This window comes from Rhinolophus hipposideros (genome assembly GCF_964194185.1).
Source record: "Rhinolophus hipposideros genome assembly, chromosome: 3".
Classification (NCBI taxonomy): Eukaryota; Metazoa; Chordata; class Mammalia; order Chiroptera; family Rhinolophidae; genus Rhinolophus; species Rhinolophus hipposideros.
In genome coordinates, this window is record NC_138049.1 from 6,630,821 (window position 1) to 6,653,032 (window position 22,212).

At 42.3% G+C, this 22,212-nt stretch overlaps 1 protein-coding gene across 8 annotated transcripts in view; it reads right to left on the reverse strand.

Moving 5' to 3' along the window:
* The window catches only part of MAP3K4 (mitogen-activated protein kinase kinase kinase 4), an 86,041-nt gene extending 74,450 nt beyond the window's left edge, over positions 1-11,591 (reverse strand). For all 8 annotated transcript variants that reach the window (XR_013993117.1, XR_013993118.1, XR_013993119.1 and 5 more), the window contains exon 1: positions 11,303-11,591. Coding sequence is in view for 4 of the 8 variants with exons in the window: in XM_081044904.1 (XP_080901030.1) it covers positions 11,303-11,439 (137 nt within the window). In the remaining 4 variants the exon portion in view is untranslated. The remainder of the gene's footprint in view (positions 1-11,302) is intronic.
* Between the last annotated feature and the right edge of the window lie 10,621 nt (positions 11,592-22,212).

Genomic DNA, 22,212 nt, shown 5'->3' on the forward strand with positions numbered 1-22,212 from the left:
TGTGCTTGCCAGAAAAATTATACATAATTCTATTACTCTAATCACTAATGCTGGACGTGGGGGGAAACCATTAACATAAACAAAACGCCACTAAATTTTTCTGACTTGGCTAGAACAAAAATTCTAATACGTTAAGACAAGAAGCCACTCAATACCTGAAAGCTTATATTTAATTATAAAATGTATCCCTCCTCTAGAATAACTTTAACTATATTGAATCTAAACATTTCTTTATAGCTTAATATTATATTGGTTAATCACTAATGCTTTTGTTGATGTTTTTCTCCTTATTCGTGCTTCTTGTTTGAATGTATACAGGACCGCTAACAAAGCAACATACTCCCATGATATATTTCATTACTGGAAATTTCTATTAACAGAGAGAGAAATAATAGGGAACTGAGGTATTTGAGAAAATACTGAAAAAGTTAGATATAGTTGAAAAATTCTTCTTAGAAACATCAATTTACCACTCAAATTGAAGCTAAATTAGTTACTTCAAAGCATTCCTGCAATAAATAATTACTGTGTGCTACTGTAAAAAACAGCTACTGTGTGCTAAACACTATTCCAGGAACAGGGATACAAGGAGTTAAAAGACAAAGGCAACCCAAACAATTCTGGAAAAGAATAAAGTTGGAGGACTCACCTTCCCAATTTACTGTTGCTTCGAATTACTACAAAGCAACAGTAATCAAAACAATATGGCTATGGCATGCGACAGATATGCAAAACAATGGAACAGAACTCAGAGTCCAGATACAAAATCTCTGTCTCTGTTCCACTGATTCTTGCCAAGGGTGCCCAGACCATTCAATGGGGAAAGAAGAGTCGTTTCAACAAATGATTCTGGGGTAACCACACAGCCACATGCAAAAGAAAGAAGTTGGACTTTAATTCCAACATATGCAAAAGTTAACTCAAAATGGATCAAAGACCTAAACGCAAGAGCTAAAAGTATAAAACTCTTAGGAAAAAATGGGTAAATCTATAAGGCCCTCAGATTTGGCAATGGACTCTTAGATACAACTCAAAAGCACAAACCACCAGAGAAATAGATAAACCGGACTTCATCAAAATTAAAAACTTTTGTGGATCAAAGGATACTACCAAAAAAGTGAAAAAGACAACCCACAGAATGGGAGAAAATATTTGCAAATCATATATCCAACCAGGACTTGTATCAAGAATATACATGGAACTCTTTATAATTCAATAATAAAAAGATAAATAACCCAATTAAAAATGGAGAAAGGCTCTGAATAGACACTTCTCCAAATAGGATGTAAAGTAGCCAACCAGCACCTGAGAAGATGCTCAGCAAAGGACACCGCTGTGACAAACAGCCGCTGTGACAAACAGAGGAAAATGCACATCAAAACCGTGAGCCAGCACTCGACACCCACTAGGATGGTTATCGTCGAAACGTCAGGTAACAACAAGCGTGGGAAATAACGTGGGGCAATCAGAACTCTCATACCTCCCGGTAGGAATGTCAGACGGTGCGGCCACATTGAAAACCATGACCCAGCAATGAGACTCCTAGGTACATGTGCAAGAAAGATAACCACGTATGTCCACAGAAACACGTGTACACAGATGTTTATAGCAGCATTACTCACAATAGCCAAACAGTACACACAACCCAATGTCTATCAAGTGAGGACTGGATAAACAAAATGTAGTATATCCACTAAATGTAATATTATTCAGCTATAGAAAGGAAAGTACTGATACATGGTACAACATGCATGAAACTTGAAAACATTATGCTAATTAAAAGAAGTCAATCACAAAAGACCAAATATATATAATTGGTTCAACTTATAGTAAACGTTCAGAATAGGTAAATGTACAGATACAGAAAGTATTAGTCATTGCTCAGAATTAGGGGGCTAGGGATTGTGGGTAATAGCTAAAGGATACAGGGTTTCTTTTTGAGGTGACTAAAATGTTCTAAAATTGACTGTGGTGACAGTTGCACAGATCTGTAAATGCACTAAAACAAGTGACCTGGACACTGCGAAGGAGTGGATTGGATGGTATATAAATTATAACTCAACAAAGCTATTTTCTTTCTTTTTTCCTCTATTGTATTGGAGGGGACACCCCAATATAAACTGCAGACTTCTTGATGTGCAGAAAGCTATTTTTAAAAAATAACTAGGTATAAGCAAAATCCTTACTCCTATAGTTCTCTTACTTTCCATGTAAGTTCCAATTCCAGTTACAGTACTTTCTGATATCCTAGAGATGCAATGCTTTTTAACTCTCATTCAAATACCAGTTCTAGGAATAAAGCTCTTACCAGATATGTCAGATGCGAAAAGGAGTAGAAATTGTGCAAAAGAAGCCGAAAAGACAGCCCTTCTTTATCTTTTATCAGTTCACTAACTCTCAGAAAATGGGAGCAAGTAGAGAATACAAAGAAAGAAGTGCCAAGAACAAGTAAACTGATTAAAGTCATAAAGTCATGTGAGTCATTGGACTCTCTCATTAATTCCATCAACAGGTACTTCTTCAGTACCTACTATGCGCATGGCTACTTGAACAAGACCTACAGTCATGTATTACTACATAACAATCATGTTATCATCTCTCTGTGGCTTACAGTACACGCAAGCTATGATATTTTTCCAGAAACTACCATACAAAATGGTATTTTATGGTATTTTTCCAGAAAATGGGTCTGAAATTACTTTCCCTTAATTTTGTGTGTTGAACTTTCTGGTTTTAATGACATGAGAAAAATTTTTTTAAAGAAATGTAACTACATGAATGTTTACAACTTCAGTACATATAAAAATAACAGCCATACTAAAAGTTAAACTAGACAAAAAACATTATCCTTAATTTATAAAAGTTTCATTAAAACTGGCAAGAAAGAAACCTAAGATACTAACAAGAAAATAAGCAGAGAATACAAAAAGATAGTTCACAATATAAATTTATATACCAATAAAACATGAAAACGGTCCCACCTATGCTAGTAACCAGACACTCAAAATAACCCTTCTTGGCCTATTAAATTAGCAAAGACTTTTTGTAATAACCAAAGCTAGAAAGAGAATATCTAGTAAGGTAAGCAGTATACATTTGTACAATCTTTCCAGTAGAAAATATTTAACAATATATATTAAAACTCTTAAAAGTGCTCAAACTTCTTTTGAATTCTACATTCAGAAAATGATTTTACAAGAGCAGCCAGAAGAGCAGAGTTGTGTAGCAAGAGGGTCACCGTAGTGCTATCTAGAACAGTCAGAAACTGGTTAACAACTGGTTTCTGGTATAAGCATAAAATGAGATACGAGGGAGCCATTCAAAAATAATGTTTTAATATTTTTACGAACATGGCAAATGTTCACAACTGGTTCAGATAATAAACACATCATGACCACCTCAGCGCTGTATAATTTACTTGGCGATTAATCGTACTTGTGATAATTCTTATTGCTGTAGTAAACTATTATTTAAATGCCTTACCACCTCCCATCACACTGATGCCTAAGGAGACAGCACATAAAACAGAACCATAAGACGCTGAACAAACATGGATGAGTCCTGGCTCCAGCTATTCTGATCTAATACATCTCTTAACAACTCACTTTCCTTTTCTGAAAAATGCACATCAATTTTACAAGTTAACTGTAAACATTACATACAACACGTTCTACCACTTGAATGAAGGCACACAGGTAATTGATGGATGAAAATTTATTACCAATCCTGGACTAGACCATGAATTATGAAGTTTCCGTTACCATCTTCTCCTTAACTAAATTATAAATTCCTTCAAGGCCAAGCATGTTTTATATTCTGCTTATAGATAATAAAACTTATTATCTGCCTGGGGGAATAGTCATAAGATAAGTGCCATTTGAAATGACTCGGACAGAAAAGAGAGGAAAGGGCAGCTAACATACGGGATCCGATCCACACAAAAGCGGGAAGGTGAGAAAGAACCAGGACGCTCAGAAGAGGGAAGGTGTTCAGTGTGGATGGAGACTAAATTCTAAGACGCAAGGGGTTCGGCAGGTTTATTTGGCCAGGACCTAAAGCTTAAAGGGGCCTCATATTTGGCTACTGTTGAGTGACAAATTTCAGTAGGGATGCAATATCAGGTCTCTTCACAAATGTGACTTTAATTGAAATTCATGCCCCCCTAAATTCTAGCTAAATCTGAGGGTGTGCACCTCTCCAACTCAGAAAGCTCCCTGGGCCTCATCAAGGCTCTTAGAGGGCCTGGTCACTTGAGCAGAGCCACGTCTTCTCCTACCCACCACTGGAGCCCCATGGTCTTGGCTTTGCACTGCCTGGGACATGGGACCCACTCGCTATAAGAGCGAGTCTGCAAAGGAAATGAGTCAATGGTACAGGGGGTTCGTGGGTAAATGCGACAACGTAGTCACTGCTACTGACTGACTACTGACCAGCACACTGGAGGCTGTGTCTAAATTTCACTCACACAGTTAGGCCCGTGAGTCTCCCATTTTAGTCATCATTCCTCAACACACACACATTCCTCGGTTTTCTGTTAAACAACACCTACATATTCAAAGAACCAAGTAAAACTCTACGAGCTTTTTACATAGCAAGAGCTCAGTTCTGGGGGCTTGAAGCTTCTTGGTAAATGTTTCTGATGTTTCCAGAAGTATTTTTCCCCGATTTAGTTCTGATGTCCTACTTCTTCAGATAAGTGAGTTGGCAAACAAAACAGTATACAGAAGGCAATAAAAATCCCACCAATAGTCAAAAACAGTTAATTATATGCACACATGCGTGTGCACACACACTTACACACATGCACACACACGGCAAGGAAGAACAGTTTCTTTTTTTTTTTTTTTTGACAACTGCTGTATTGGAAAAAAATTAAAACATATCAGTGTTTTAGAGAAAAATGAATAAAGTACCTAAGGAACTCATATATTCCAACCCCAATTTTACTCAAAAACAAATCCTATATTTTAAACTGATCTTTACAATTCTTGCGTTTTAAGGATAAGCAACCAAGAGAACAGCCTTACAGACAAGGATACGATGCATCTTACTTTTGCCGTCAGGAAATAACGCTGTTTTCAAGGAAGAAATATTCAGATCCTAACCTTGCCTAGCTTCTTCACAATGTCTTTTGATCACTTCACGGTAAGTACTGTGCTTGTTCTCCTGACTCAATCTCAAGAAACGGGGATAAAGTACAATAGCATCTTTTTATCTGGTAGAGCCATGTTCTTCAAAGTGAGGGTCACAACCCATTGGTGGGTAACTAAATCAATTTAATAGATCATGATAAACAATTTTTGAATGGAACAGAACAAGAATTATCAGACTGCTATCATATATGGCAAGGTCAAACACTGTTTCTTCAATGTTGATTTTAGTTATGCAGCATACACATACTGTTGTAAAATATATTTCTGACTGTAGGTCACAAAACAGCCAGAGTTTCAATTATCACTACCGCAGAACAGAAATCACAATCTTACTGCCTGCTGCAACGAAGGACTGAGCACTGAAACGAAGAGCAAGGTGTCTAAATAGGTTTGAGCACTGGCTCCTCTTTATTCTGTGAACTTGAAATAAACTTTCCAGGGGGGAAAAAGTTGTGTACAATGAGTTTGGGGGAGATTTTTTTTTGCACTTAGTTTTCTGACAATGAATCTTTTATCTCTGCTCTCTCCTGTAAATCTAATTAATCCAGAAAATATAGTATTCCACAGTTGGTCATGTGAGCCTGTGCAGACGGGGGGCTAGGGAACCAGACGGCTGATGAGCATCTTTACTTTGGGCCCTAACCAGGGGAGCACAGTGTGACATAAGGGGAGGGGAAGCAAGAGCCTGGAGACCTGCACCCTAGGCTGTGACCTTGGGGAAGCTGCAGCCTCTCTAGGCAGCTTTCTCATCTCTAAAACAAAAGGCACGGCAGAGATGATCTCTAAGTTCCCTTCCAGCTCAAAACTCTTGTAAGTCTATAAGCAACGGCTAGAAAGTTGGTCTAAATGAATGTTAACAGTCCTACCTCCCGTAAGACCTGCATTAGTACATGCTTAATTCTTTATCTAAATAAGAACGAAATACTTACACATTCAAAAAGTTAATTCTAAATATTTTATGAGAAAACCTAGTTATACCTTAATTTTTATGTTCATACATTTAAAAAATAGAATTTTTAATGGTAAAATAAAAATAATGCACGTATTAAATTTTCCTCCAAAATATTTCCACCAAGAGATTAAAAAAGGTTGACAATTTCTACATTTTACATGTATACGCTAGGGGTCCTCTAACAAGCCCTATTCAGAACATTCTACAGGTTAGCAGTATCCTCAAAGAGCCAGCTCAGTGGGAAAAAAGCTCAACTGAAAACATCCATCTGATCAGCTTTAAAGCTCAGTATCCACTTTTCTCCACAGAACGTGCGTTTCTCATGAAATTGTACCGAAATGAAACCACTTATGAAACACTTTTGACAGAATGCCTAATATATTCTTAATAGGTTTCCCTTCTACTTTATAAATATTTGGCATCCTTATGGTCCAGGAGACTAACACTCCCATTGACGTCTGCAAAACACGACAAATGAATGTGCTCACAGGTCGAAAGCAAATTTTCATTTTTGTCTATGCAGCTAGTGAATCAATATCTAAAGACAAATTGCACTCTATTACATGAAAGTGAGGTTTGTGGGGAATAAAAGAATGTACCTACCACACCTACTTTCCAGAGGAATAATGTTCCCTTTAAAATACAGTGGTTTCAAACATGCCTTGTAAAAGGGAAAAGCATTTTAACATAACACACAAGTTGAGAATACAGTTACAGATTCTAAATAACAGTGCTATTAATATAAAAGATCACCATAAAGCACGCTCTTTGTTTGTTACTGCTGAGATTGTTTCGAATCTACAAATTCTGTTACCCAGGATGAACTAAATAATTAAAGAAAACCAGCTGAATATAGTCAACTCAGATAGTTCATAGATACTATTAATAAAAATAAACGTTTAAAAAGAAACTAAGTGAATTTAAAATTTGGCAACAATATTCTCTTTATATAACATGGAATCTCATCAATTTCAATTTTAGTAACAATACAAAGTAATTTAAAACATAATTTTTAATAACTGCACAGAATTCTAATATGGTTTTTAATTTAATTTTATCACTTAAACCAGGAAAAAAAACCCCACTTATCATCATGATCTTTCTTGAACACAATACTCACAAGAGTCAAAAAGCATTTTATGAAAGCACCAACCACTGACCTCTTTGCGGCACCTTTTCCAGAAACTATGCCAGATTCTTGGGTGGTGGGGGCCAGGGGGAGATTGAGGGGAGGGTGGAGACAGTTAGGTGATCTTCTGAGACTTACCATTAGTAAAAATCCACCACTCAGGATTTTTTAAACGTACTTAAGGGACAAGGATACAATATAATACCTCAAACTAAAGCCGGAAAAGTAAGGCTTGTCATAAACTAATTAAAGTAAAACTGAAGAATAAAAACACACACACAATAACCCAACTAACTGAGGCAAGTTAGTAAAGAGCAAAAGGAAAAAAAACCAGCTTATGTGAAATCTAAAGAAATGAAAGCGTAAGACTAAGGCTGTGCCACAAGCCTCTCCACCTAGAAGCAGGGGTATGAGATGCAAGCCAACCTTCCTGGGGTGCTAACATTAGTCACTAAAATCATTCGACTAATTTCCCTTGCTGATGTCACGCTAACCCATCAATCTCTTAAATATACTAATTATACTTCGGCTTTCTACAGGCAAGAGAACACACTGACCCACCAGGTGTAGACAAAGCTGAGCAAGGGCTGCAGCCCTGTGTCTGGACCTTGCTTACCTTATCCTGCCAAGAAAGTGCCAGATTCTAAAGAGCCACAGCAGGCATCAGCCAAACTCCTTTTCTGACATCTCTTCTATTTTCTCTTTAAAGAAACAATTTCCAATGACCTACTGATTGACAACGTGAAATGTGTCTAAAAAAAGAATACAGACCACCTGGTCAAATGAAAAGTCTAAGACAACAGAACGCTATGAGTAAAAAGATAATCACTGAAGAATGAGGAATTAGGTAGCAGGAAGTTATTAAGGCAAGTGTATCCAGTAAGCAGTCAAGATCTTATATCCCCATACTTCAGTAGAGCTCAGAACAAGATTTACAAGACACCAAGAAAACACATGCGAATCAAGTAGAAGCCACTTCCATCAGTAGGACAATTAAAGGGAACCACAACATCCTTGAAAGACAAGTTGCCCCATCTCAGAACATAAGGGAGATTCTGCCATCGCTGGAGCCTTCTGTAAACCGGCATCATGGTCACTGCTGCTCTGCCTAAAGCCCCCTCTCCCATGGCACCTTCCCTTGTAATGGTCTCATGCCTTGCCCATCACTGATGAGGGCTGGAGAGTTCATGGCTGCGTGTAAGGTACATTTCACTAAGAGAATAGGTGTCATCCCATGTCAAGACTGAAACAAGCAGACTCAAAGGGGGACATTCAAGTTGAAAGATCAAATCACAGGAATGACTGGATACTCAAGTACTTTTTTAGTGGTGAAACCCAGACTTTTCAAATGAATTTACAAGAACCATAGTTTATAAATAGTAAAGTCATTGGTTAAAAAAAGTTATTTTTAAGCTCATGTAACACTGACAAGGTCAATAAATGAAAACAATGAGGCTATTTTTAACATAAATATTTTAAACAAAAGGTCATAGTAGATAGGAGCAGTTTTATATCTGCCTTAATTTCCAAGTGTACATTCAAGAAATCACAAAAGCAAATTGTTCCAAACTAATTGTGGGAGCTCTCCTCGCAACCTCATCTCCTACAACTGACCCAGAAAATGATAAGGAATGCTTATTTCTAAGCTTAGTCACCACCAACAACAACTGTCATCCGGAATCTTTACCAAAACTACGGACAAGGAGTAGCCCTGACTGACAAGCAGCAGCAGAACGTTAATGGAGTACTATCACCTCTCAACCTGTTTGGAGTTCCTCAGTCATTGCACAACTCTCCCGTCAGCATGCGCTGAGCAGATGTGCTGGGCGGGCACCTGCCACAGTGGTACAGCGGCCAACAAGTACAGGCCTGCTCTCTACAGAAAACCTGTGCACTACAACAGCCTTGCTAATCAATGACACACTGACATGAGGGACGTGAACAAAGATGGGAGAGCTTTATTCTGGTCTGTCCCCAAACCAGTTCACCTGGTAGCACAAATATTACATTACGAGCCTCCGATGTGTTACAACGTGGCAGCCAGCACATTTGGAACATGCATGTTGAGCTTCTTTAGAGTGGTTAAAAACAGAAACAAGAAAAATTCAAATAAACAACTGCAGAACCCTGGAAGCATCTTACACTAATGGTCTACAGGAAGTTTGTCAGAGGTCAGCTCTGTATTGAAGAGGCGGTGACAATAAGGGCGTATAAAAAAGAAAATAACTGCTTTGTCAAGTAATCTGTTTTACAGATTAGCTATTGTATAATTAACTGCAATGTTGCTAAGAAAAATATTTCTGAGATCTTCTTGTTCCGTACACTGCTGATCACTTCAAGTTGGATGAAGCCCATTGTCCTGGCCTATTTTTACTGCAACAAAGACAGAAGCCTGGCTGTAAAATCAAGATTTCTTTTTATCAGTGGACACACAGTCACTTGTACAGCACAGTCCCACTTCCTTCTGTCCTTTTTGCTTTTCCCTAAGAATGTTCACATTCATTTTATCCCAAAGCGCAGTTATACAGAATTATAACTCCTGACCTGCCCATTTGGATAATGGAATCCCTCTTCTTCACGGTGGCTAAGGGCACGGAATGTGCAGCCAGACCTGAGTTCACTACTGGCTGTGAAACCTTGGACCACATACCTCCGTAACCTTTGTGCCTCGGCTTCTGCATTTGTAAAGGAGAAACAATAACAGGACTTCCCTCACAGGGTTGTTATAAGGATTAAATGGATTAATGGAAGCAAAGAAAATGGCATATTTTCAGCATTTAATAAGTGTTCATTATTTTTCTTCAAGAAAAAAAGGAGACAAAATGTTCAGAAACCGAATCCACTAAAATGTATTCAATAAACGTTCCGGTAAAACTTCTACAAGTGTTAGACGTATTCAAAAGGAACAAAATGAATTCTCATTGCACCATGTACCATTATTTAGGGAAGCTGTTCCTTAAAAGTTCACCAAAGTATCTGAGAAGGAGCTTAGAATTTAGAAAAATGAAGAACGACTTTCTTCAGAGTTTATAAAAATGAAACAAATCTGGGCCAACCGGGTCATGACAAACAAGCAAGAACGTGATTCCCTTCTTCAGTTCTAGCTACAGCCACAGAATTTGTTTAAAATTTCTTTAAGCAGGAAAAAGAAAGAAGACACTTAACTGCCCTATTCCTGGAACTCGAGAGCAAGCCGGTAAGACGCACGAGGAGCTGCGGGAAGTATTTTCACTTCGGGGGCCAGGGGGCAGCAGTTTGCAAGTTTACTCGGGGATGCACAGGACGGGGTCAGGGGACGTCTGCACAGACAAACGCAGGCATACAGGGACAGGGGAGTTCTTCCTTAGTTACGGTGAGTTTGCTCCCCCAGCCCCCACCCTCCCCCCAAAAGCACCGTAAGCTAATCGGCGGCATCTCGAAGGAACAGATGCAACAAATGCTTTGGGTACCAAAGTTCCATCTCAGAGCTCCCTGCCACAGCCGAGTGTTAGACAGCGAATCCTTTCCTACGTGCACGTGTGAGCACCAATCCGCACAACGCGAGTCCCGAAGGCCCGCAAAGGGCCCCGAGAGCGGCGCCAACGCGGCTCTGCGCAGAGTCCCGGGGCAGCTTCCCCGGGAGAGGCGGCAGGAGCGGGTGGGGGCGGGGGAGCCGAGGGGGCGGCCGGCGTGCGTCTGCAGCACCAGTGTCCCCTCGGCGCTCGCCCGGGTGCACAAGGGGCAGCGGAGCCTCGGTGCGGCGCCGGCGGGAGCAGTTCCGCAGCCCGGGACCAGCAGCTCGCGGCGGCGGAGCGGGCGCCGGTCCCCGCAGGACCGCGAGCTCCCCGCCCGCCACGTCCCGCACGCGCGGCGAGGCCAGCGGCCGGGCGCCGGCTGGGGCGGGGGTCCCGGGGGTCCCGGGGGTCCCGGGCGCAGGGCTGCAGCGGCCCCCCGGGCCGGCCGGACGCGGAGCCGGACGCCGCTCGCCCGGCGGGAAGCGGAGGCCCCACGCCCCCTCGGCCCCCCACGGGGCTCCAGCCGCCCGGATCCCGCTCCCTGCGCCGCGCCGGCTGCGGCGGCTCCACTCACCTCGCCGCGCGGCAGCGCTCGGGCTCGGGCTCGGGCTCGGGCTTCGCCGGCGGCGGCGGCGGCGGCTCCTCCATGGCGGCGTCGGGGGTGACGGCGAAGGCGGACGGGGGAAGCAGGTCGGCGGCGGCTTCTCTCATCCGTGCACGGGGCCCCGCATGGCCGTGGCGGGCACTGAGCTGCAGCCGGCGCGGGGACGGAGTCTTGAAGCGCAGGAGGGCCCGGGCTCCGCCTCCGCCGCTACCCCGCCGCAGGGGCCGCTCGCGCCGCGGCCATCTTGGAAACGGCGGGCCGCGCCGGCTACGGCGGGCGGCGAGGGACACGCCTCCTCCGCGGGCGGCGGGCGGAGTGGGAGGGGCGGGGCGGGGGGCGGGGCGGAGGGCGTGGCCGGCTGGCGACGCCGCGGGAGGGGAGGCGAGGCGCCCGGGGCTGGGGTCCCGCCGCCGCCTGGCCTCGCTGGTGGGGAGCGTGCGCTGGGCCGGCGCCCGGGCTCCGGGGGCTCCGCGCGGGGCGGTGGGGCGGCGGTGATGACTTCTAAGCGCTTTGTAAACTTGCGCAGGTGGCTCACCGCCACAGGGGGTGCCAGGCTCCGCCACAGGGTTCGCTGTCCTGCGGGCGACGAAGCGCAGCGCGGGGACCTGTGCGTCCTGGGGGCGGCCACGCGGGTCCACGCCGATGACAGCGCGGTCTGCAACACAAACACGTAGAACGCAGGTGTTCACGGGGAACAGAGGGAACGAGGACGGTCCGGTTACCCTCCTGCGGACCCGGCAGAGAGAACGCCATCCATCCCTCTAACCTGGGTGTCGTGAGGCCGTGTTGATCCTCCCAGGTCAGCGTGGGGGTGCTCCTCAGCCCACGGACGCGAGAGGCACGTTCCAAAGGTTGTTTCAGACGCACAGACACACTGTTGAAATTCCCGCCGTGTCATGTACTCTAAGAGGACTTCAGGCATCGCAGTTTTAAATTATAACTATTTACAACATTTTTCACCGGGTGGAGCCCAGCGTTAATTCAAAAAAAAATAGCATCGTTTAAGATTGAATACATTTCTTTCCACTCAAATGTGCTGATTTTTTAAAACCTCATTCAGTTGAGCTTGAATATGTAAAACACACGCTTTGAACAAAGGTTGGTAAGAAAACTGGCCAAGACAGAAAACCATAAATGTTACATTTAAATACCAGTTACATGTAAACACTAGCTATGTTACAGAAATTTCTCTGTAGTTTAAAAACTTCTTCAATCTGCGTTCTTTACCATGATCGCCTGTGTAACGTATATGGCATGATAGTGCTGAATTTCAGAATTGACATTCATTCATTCAACAACATTTATTCCATAAATACCTATTAAATTTGTGTATGTATCAGGAACTGTACTAGATGATAGGGACAGAGCAGTGAGAACAGACCAAGTTTTTTCCTAGTGGAGCTAACATCCTAGTTACGTAAAGGGAAGAGAGAAAAAATAAAACATAACTAAAGAAAAATAGACTGTGTATCAGCCAGTGATGATAACTGCTATGGACAAAAGTCAACCCGAAAAGGGGTTGGAGAAGGTAATGCTGTCACATAGGTGGTCAGAATAAAATGGTTTGGTCTTACAACTATTTCAAAGGAAAGTTGTAAAAAATTCTTAACTGAATTTCACGTTTTCTTTTGAAATCGTTGTAGGACCAAATCATTTAACTTCATCCTCACTAATTCATGTTTAAGTATTTTAATATTTTGGATAAGTCGTGGTTTACAAATAACTCCTAAGGACAGTCTGAGCCTGGGACCTAGCCTCAGGTCTCCAAGATTATAAATCTGTGACATTTGATGTACAGACCAGCATTGAGAGATAAGTGGTTTGTTGTTTAATCTCTACTTGAGGGTACTGTCTAGTTTAGCAGGAACCAACAAATTTGCATTTAACTAATACTGTAAGGCCTACGGTCATATCTCACCAGTCTCCTGGTCTCCCTGCCTATACGTGTTCACTCCCCAACCCAATCTGTTCTCACACTGCAGTCACAATCATCTTTCTGAATCTCTATCTAAACATGTCACTTTCTTACCTAATTCATTGTATTGACATCTCCTTCCTGTCAAAATAAAGTCCTTAATGAACCTTTTTTGGTTTCTTCAAATGCTCCATACCTGGTCCTGCTACTAGGATTGTGCAAAAGGAGTTCCGAGTCCATACCCCACCCCTTCCACCTGGCCAGCCCTTTCCAGTCTGAGCTATGCCTGCTTCTTAGGAGGCCATTTCCCACCTGGTGAAGTGCTCTCCCTAGGGGAGGAATGAGATGTGTGTACCCTGGCAGGCTAAGAATTAGCATTCATGCACATGACAATTGAAAAATACTTGTTCAAAAGGGATAAATTGATTTTATCTTAATAAAAACTATAAACACCATATAGATATATAGATATATATGCATACATCATTGTTATATCGGGTATCAGGGCCTCATTGTAGTACATTAGCATCTTACCAGGGCTACTGTATTGGCAGAAAGTCCATTTTATGGGGTTTGTGCTAAGCTATGCTGTAAATAGGGTTGTGTCTTTCTTACCACACACACACAAAAAAAAAAAAAACCCTAAGGCTACAGGTTTTTAAATTATTATGAGCATGGTGCTGCATTTTACTTAAAATAAGTGTCTCCCTTCCCTGGTATTGGTGAACCTTCCGCCCAGGTTCCTGGGTGCAAGCTCAGATGAAAACTTCACCAGCCCTGCCCTCTCCTGTCCCATGGCTCCTGGCAGCTCAGCCCAGCTCTGCAGAGGCAGCAAGACAACAGGACACATATCAGAGTCTCCTCCTGACCAGAGGCGATCAGAAGGGGTGGATTCATTTTCAGTCCAGCAAACAGATAAAAGCCAACTCAGTGACAGAGCAATAATACCTCACTTCTCGTGAGGAAAACCTAAACTGAGATATGCACGTTGATTTTTTTTCATAAGGATACAATGATATCTATTTCTACTATCTAGTAAAACACAGAAAATATATTAGATATATACAAAATATAATTTGTTACCACACTTTTTAAATACCATGTTTCCCAAAAAATAAGACCTAGCTGGACCAGCTGATGAGCTTTAACTCATCTTTGGAGCAAAAATTAATATAAGACCCGGTTTTATTTTAATATAAGACCGGGTCTTTATAATATATAATATAATGTAATGTAATATAATATATAGTATAATATAATACCAGGTCTTATATTAATTATATCAGGAAACACGGTAGTCCTTGCAACATTATAGTCACTTCCTTCTCTATTGAGTAGTGGGAAGTTATTAATAGATAAAATCACTGATTTTTTTTCTAAGAGGTAATTTGCCTACTTCTGTTATTTCTCCCCCAAGTAACAATTCACCCTTATTTCAGACCTTATTCTCCTCTGTACAAAGAGTCTAAATGTCCAAATCATTAAACAAAGGATAAAAAATTACTCTCTTTTTCAATGTTTGGAATAGTGTGAATGAAACTAATAAAAGGAAAGGAAGTGGCCTCCAACATATGAAGAGTTAGAATACAGCGGGTGAGAGATGAGTTAGCAGAAATGCACAGAGAGAAGGACACTCACTCCATTTCCGTCCGGCAGTGCAGGCAGAAAAATCAAGAGAGCCCACATTCCCTCATCCCTGCTCTGACTTCTCAATTCCCCCTCCAGAATCCTGACAATGAGAGGGATAGGTAGCTTTCACGAATGAAACCCCTGAGGAAGCCCACTTTGCTTGCTAGCCAAAAATTTCAATCGTTTCCCCACCAAAAAGTCTACAGAACTTGCACGATTCTCATTCTTTCATTTCTCTTTCAAAGTCCAGGTGCAAATTTAGAGAACTGTGAAATTGCGTGCTGCAGCTCCCCAACTATTTTCAGATCCCTTCAAATCAGTGAGTGTCTCCTTTGCCCGCTACACGGAACCAGGCAGGGAGAGCTGATGACTAAACCCGTGAGAAGCTCCTGGGCCCTGAGCCAGAGGCTTCTGCTCTTCACTTTCACATAGCAAAGTCACCCCACATGGAATTCAAGGGTCTCCCACCCTACTGTGGGAAGAATTCTCTGAGCTCCACCACCAGCCTGCTCTACCATGACAGATGCTCCCTTTAATGTGTCCCGGGCAAACCTTTCCTGGACACCATCTACCTCCCTATCTGCATCTATGTATTTGGTTGGTTACATGTGTATTTCCTGCTGTGACCTTTTCAAGATCACGCAATATTTCTTGCTATCACTACATCTTCTAGAATAATACTCTGTACATACTCTACATACTCTAGATACTCTTCTAGATACTCTAGTATCTAGAATAATACTCTGTACATAGTACATGTTCAATGAAATGCCTGTTGAGAAAAAAATGAACTGAATGGATATGAGAATATATGGATGGATGGATGGATGGATGGATGGATGGATGGATCTAATTGGGGAAATAAGCCTAAGATTAAAAAAAAAATTACTGCAGTACCAGTAGACTGTAAGAAGTATCACAAGGCAGATTTTTTTAAAGTGCAATATGTGTTTTAAAGAGTCAGAGACAACCAATGTGGTCACAAGTAAGAAAGAAAAACTATAAAAAACAGACATTGGTCTGCAGGGTAAATGCAATGTTGACTCTCATTACATGAAGCTTTAAGACACACAAAAAATTAGGAAGAAGAGAACCTGGATTATTATGTTGACAGTGGAGAATTTTAACAGCCCTTTTGGCTGTTTGTATATATACACTTACACACCAATAAATAAAGGCTCTTATATTATTCTGGTTGAAGTAAGAGAACAGTAGTCATGGATAAATATTGAAATAGAGGTTAAAACACCGATTCTTATTGGATTATGATTCTGACGCACATCTAAAATATTTTGATGCAGTGGACTCATAACTAAAGGCCAGAAATAAGTTCTAAAAGGTTGAAAACCCAACCTTCTGAAGTTTGCCTTTTCAGAGTTTTGTGACAACGTCAAATCCTTGAGTTGGAAACATGCTGTGAAGCTAGCTACCTAATCTACCCGCCCTCACAGAGCAAGGTTTTTCTTTCCATCAATCACAAGTGTCCAAAGTATGAATTTCCCAGCTTCATAAGGCAGTCTATTCCATGTTTTGACAACTCTTATTCTTAGAAAATCAATTTTTGTAATAATTCCAAACCCACCTCCCTAATATGTCTACCCAATGTTCTATCTAGGACTCATTAAAATAAGTCTGACATTTGAAAACAGCTATTTTGTGCTTCTCCCCAAAAATGACAACAAAAAAGTCTTTAAAAGTTCTTTGCCAGATCAGTCATCCACTTCCCCCCCACTTTCTCCAGACTTGTGTAGTACAGACTGGAGATAATTTCGCTGGAAGATATTTCTCATAATGCCTTACTTGGTAAATCAGGTTTGATTAGAGTAGTTTTGACTAATCAGATAATTTGAAATCATAACTTCAGAACATTTTGAGTTGCAATACATTTCAGATATATAATTAGAGGGTACTTAAGGAAGAATATTTCATGATGAATTTCCCTATTTAAACAAAGGACATTGTGTGTTCACAGCAACCAGGTTCATTCACCAGCATAGAAGGTAAATTATTAAGACCACTGCTTGTCAAAATTTGAAGTGTATATCCATCACCCGAAAGTCTTGTTAAACTACAGGTTCCCAAATCAATAGGTTTAGGGTGAAACTGGAGAGTCTGCATTTCTAACAAGCTCCCAGGTACTGTGGATGTTGCCTGAGGGTGGACCACAGCGACTAGGGAGGACCTCCATAGATACCCTGTATCTCTGCTTGGATAGATAACTGACTTCTGTTTAAAGAAAGTGACCAAGAGCAAAGATGGACGTATTAATTTAAGGAAAGATAACTAAGCCCTACTGGCCAGGTGCAATCAGCAAGTAGGAAGTAATCCTGGTGTTGCATGCTCAATTGTTTCCCTCAAAAGGACATGTTGAAGTCTTAACCCCTGGTACCTGTGCATGTGACCTTATTTGGAAATCGGATCTTTGCAGAGGTATTTAAGATGTAAATTAAGATAAGGTCATACCAGAGTAAGGTTGGCCCTTAATTCAATGCAAGTGACATCCACAGAAGAATAGTAGAAGACAGAAAGATAGTCATGCGCAGAGGGCAAGTGACACCAAGAGACACAGACAATGGAGGCAGAGACTGGAGCGTCGTCGCATGTGGAAGCCAGGGATTCCTGGCCACCACCAGGAGCTGGAGGAGGCAGGGAAGTGTCCTCTCCCAGGGTCTTTAGAGGGAGATTGGCCCTGCCAACACTTGGATTTTGGACTTTTGTCCTCCAGAACTGTGTGAGCATAAATGTCTATTGTTTGAAGCCACTCGGTTTGTGGTACTTTGTTACACAGCCCTGGGAAACTAACACACCTGGGTTAATACACATAGTATCCACAGCCACAGCCACTCCAGGAAATCACCACGGGAGCATCAGGAAGCTGTACGGTGGCCCTCTGTGGGAAAGTGCCTTGAGTGGGATGGGAGGACACCAACATGACAACAGCCATGAAACAAAATGTCCACCGGCTTGCCAGATTCATGGAAGAAAGCACTTAAAGAGGTGTGATCAAACAATATAGTGAATGTTTAAATAAAAAGAAATGATCACAGTAAAAGACACATTGTCATTAATCCCCTTCAAAATACTCCCCCTCACTTCAATCACACTTATCCCATCATTCTTGCCACTTTCTGAAGCAGTTCTGGAAGTCCTCTTTCATGAGCGTCTTTAGTTGCACTGTCATGGCTGCCTCGATGTCCTGAATCGATTCAAAACGTTTGCTTTTCATGGTCATTTTGACTTGGGGGAAGAGCCTGAAGTCAAACGGTGTCAGATCTGGGGAATAAGGTGGATGAGGACACACCATAATGTTTCTATTTGACAGAAATTGCCGTATTCCAGAAGCGATGTGTGACACGGAATGTTGTCATGATGGAGGATGATTTACAGCACACTTTAAAGCACACCTTCTCTCAACCATAGCTCACACCCAACTGACTGCACAGAACAAGTTGTAACTTGTCACACACTGTTACTAAGATCCACACGCTACATCCCTTGCCTTTCCATTGGATAGCACTCGGTAGCAGCCTTCACTGTATTTTTCAGTCACAAGAAAGGCTCCATGTCGCACATCACTTCTGGCTCTGGCAATTCCTGTCAAATAAAAACATTACGGTGTGTCCTCATCCACCTTTTTCACTAGATCTGGCACCATGTGACTTCTGGCTCTTCCCGATCATGAAAGCAAAACGTTTTGAATCGATTCAGGACATCGAGACATCCACAACAGCACAACTAAAGACACTCATGAAAGGATTTCCAGAACTGCTTCAGAAAGTGGCAAGAGCGCTGGGATGTGTGTTCGAAGCAAGGGAGAGTAGTTTGAGGGGGATTAATAGCAATGTATCTTTTACTGTTATAATTTCTTCTATTTAAACATTCACCATGTTTTGTGATCACACCTCCTACATTATAATAGAGGAGTGACTTTTACAATGCTTGTTTACATAAGAAATCTTTTAGGTATTAATAAAAGAGGCTTGGAGGCTGATTTGGAAAATAAGATATAAATCAACAGGTCTCCCCTTTGGCTACATGACAGAATAATCTGGGGAGGTTTTTAAAACTTATCAGTACTTGCTTGGGTCCTGCCCCTCTCCTACACCTGAATTTAATTGGTCTGGGATGGGGCCCCAGAATTTATAGGTTGAGAATATCCCTCAGACAATTCTAATGTCCAGCCAGGGTCAGGACCACTGTTACAGATCCAAACTTTCAATTGCAGGATGGGCTTAGGAAACATGGTCCAAGTGTATTCCAATTATTTACTTAGGGCTTAATCTGGACAACACTGGGTAGGTCAGAGTTGGAAATGCAGAGGTCGTGATAACCAGCGGCTGGCCCTCACAAGAAGTGCCATCCAGTGGGGACACAGCAGTGCACACACATAACTGCCCAGCTTAGCCTTGACTGTGTTGGCTGTTCACATGGGTGCTAACCCCCCCACCTCCATTTGTCTGTCTTCCCCCACAGATCATAGACCTGTGCTGCCAGTTGTCCAATGTGGGCAAACAGTTGTTTGACATATTTCATCCAATTTTCTAGTTGTTTATAATGGGTGGGTATACCAGTTCTTTAGGGCCACCATAACAAAGTACCACCATCTGAGAGACTTAAGACAACAGGAATTGACTCTCTCACAGTTCTGACATCCAGGAGTCTGAAATCAAGGTGTCAACAGGGTTGGTTCCTTCCAGCAGAAGAAGAACCTGTTCCTGGGTTCTGGCAGTGGCCGGCAAGTCTCGGCATAACTCCAATCTCAGCCTCTGTCGTCACATGCCTGTCTTCTCTCTGTCCCTGTCGGTGTCACTTTTCTTATAAGGACACCAGGATTAAGAGTCCACTCTATTCCAATATGCTCTCATCTTAACTAATCAAATCTGCAACAACAACCCTATTTCCAAACATGGTCACATTCTGAGGTACCAGGAAAGGCATGAATTGTTGGGGACACTATTCAGCTCAGTACAGTGGGTTAGTGTGGTCCTCGTTACTCCAAAATAGCCCCAAATGAAAGTTCTCACTTGAATAGCAAACTCCTTGCCAGAAGGCTTGGTTCTCTCGTCCTTCTGTGCCTTCTCACCATGCTCTACACGGAAATGAGTTAAAGTCACACGCTAAAACATAACTAAGGATTCTGCAAGTGCAGATTTCACGGCCCACCCAGGTCGTTCTGGGGATGCCAACGGGGACCTGCAATTTCAAGAGCTCCTGGGTGGTTCCAATTGGGTTGGGCCTCATTCTGCAAGCCAGAAGACACTGGCATGGAGTTTGACTGCCCATGCTTTGCAGCAAGAAGGAGTTGAGTTCAAATTCTCATGAGGGGTATTAGAGTTCTCCAGAGAAACAGAACCAATGACAGATAAATATAAATAAATCGATAGATGATAAAGATAGATTGATGATTGACAGATGATAGATGATAGATAGATAGATAGATAGATAGATAGATAGATAGATAGATAGAATTGGCTTACAGAGTTATGGAGGCTGACAAGCCCAAAATCTGCAATGTGGGCTAGCAAGCCAGAAACTGAGGAGAGAGCTGAAGTGATAGACGAAGTTCAAAGACTGCTGGCAGAATTCCCTGTTGCTCAGGGGAGGCCAGGCTTTTGTTCTATGCAGGCTTTCAACTGATTGGAAAAAGCCCACCCACATTATGGCGGGCAATCTGCTTTATTTAAAGTCCACCAAGTTTGATGTGAATCTCATTTCAAACTACCCTCACAGAAACATCCAGAATAATGTTTGACTATGTATCTGGGCACCGTCGCCTAGCCAAGATGACACATAAAATTAACAATCATACAGGACCTCACAGAATCTAGCACTGAAAGAAGGCTAAATAAGAGGGGAGAGGAAGGGATGGGCAAGGGAGGAGAAGACCACCCTTCCTATGTTTGCATTTCTCCAAACAGGATCCTTAGACCATCAGCACTAAAGGCTCTATGTAGAAATGCAATCACCAGGCCCCATCCAGGAATCAGAGAATCAGAACCCCTGGGATAGAACCCAGGCATCTATATTTTAAACAAAGTCCCCAGGTTATAGTTATAAGTAAATATAAGTAATACAACTATATTATAAAATACGCTGAATATTTATTAAACATATAAATCTCTATAATAAAATTAATATTTGCATATGAATATGATAAACTATTATATAAATATTATGTAAGAATATATGTGTATTAGAAATCCCATCAATCAGTGCGGGAACCAGAGCCCGTTGTCATGTTAGGTCTTGGGTTTTCTTCATGTCTTTGCTCTAATTCTGGGCTGGGTGCAGGAAAGCAAGACTAAGACATTGTGCTGGCCCAGTGATGGCAGAGCTAGGATCTTCAGAGTGTCCATTTTACCAAACATGAGTGTCAGAAAGTATGTTTGTGTTTCTTCCTGGAAGGAGGCAGGAGGTGGCATTTGAGCAGGGCCTTGAGAGACCAATGGGATGTTCCAGGTAGAAGGGTGAGAGGACACTGAAGGAGAGGGGAGAACAGAGAGCACAGGTGCATGTGGGGTGTGGGGACTGACACAGTGCAGGTAACACGGTGATAAGGGTCGGAATCAGAAAGTGAAGCATTTTAAATGTTGGTCTGTACTTTATGTGCAAAAGGCAGTGGCTCTGGGCAGCCTCGAAGTTATTCTTCTCAGTATAAAGTCTTAATTTTAGACTCTTAACACAACACAAACTGTCACAACAACAGGGCAGATTAAAATGCATTTGGAGTCACTGCGGTTCCCTAGCAGCAGCACAGAGTGACGATACCCGCCTGGCCCGAAGCCCATGCCATGTCAGGAGAGGGTTTTAGCGTCTGTCTGCATCTGAAAGCACTGGGAACCAAAGGCTGGAGACTGTAAATCTCTGTCTCCGTTGGCCATCTTTGACTGCCATTGCTTTGCAGTGAGAAGGAGTTGAGTTCAAATTCTCATGAGGTGTATTAGGGTTCTCCAGAGAAACAGATCATTCCTAACAGATCCCTAGTCAGAGTATCCCCAGCGCCCCTGTCAGGACCCACGCGTGAGGCTTGGCCACATCAGTGTACCTCAGGCAGAACTTCGTCATGTCCCTGCTGCCGGCCAGGTCGTGACACTTGTTATTAGGTCATCACCAAGGCGTGTCAGTGAACTACGAAAACACCTCGGCCACTTGAGGGCAGATGTGTGGGAGAGTGTTCTGGTTACTTGATCTGGGTTCCGGGTTTGCTCCCACTTCCTCTTTGGAAAACACAAAAACGAAGGTGCTTATCAATATGAAGTAAGAGTAGCTGATGAACATGAAAACATAGGAATAACACCTGAGTGTGAAGACAGATAGTCTTGGTCCTCCAGATACA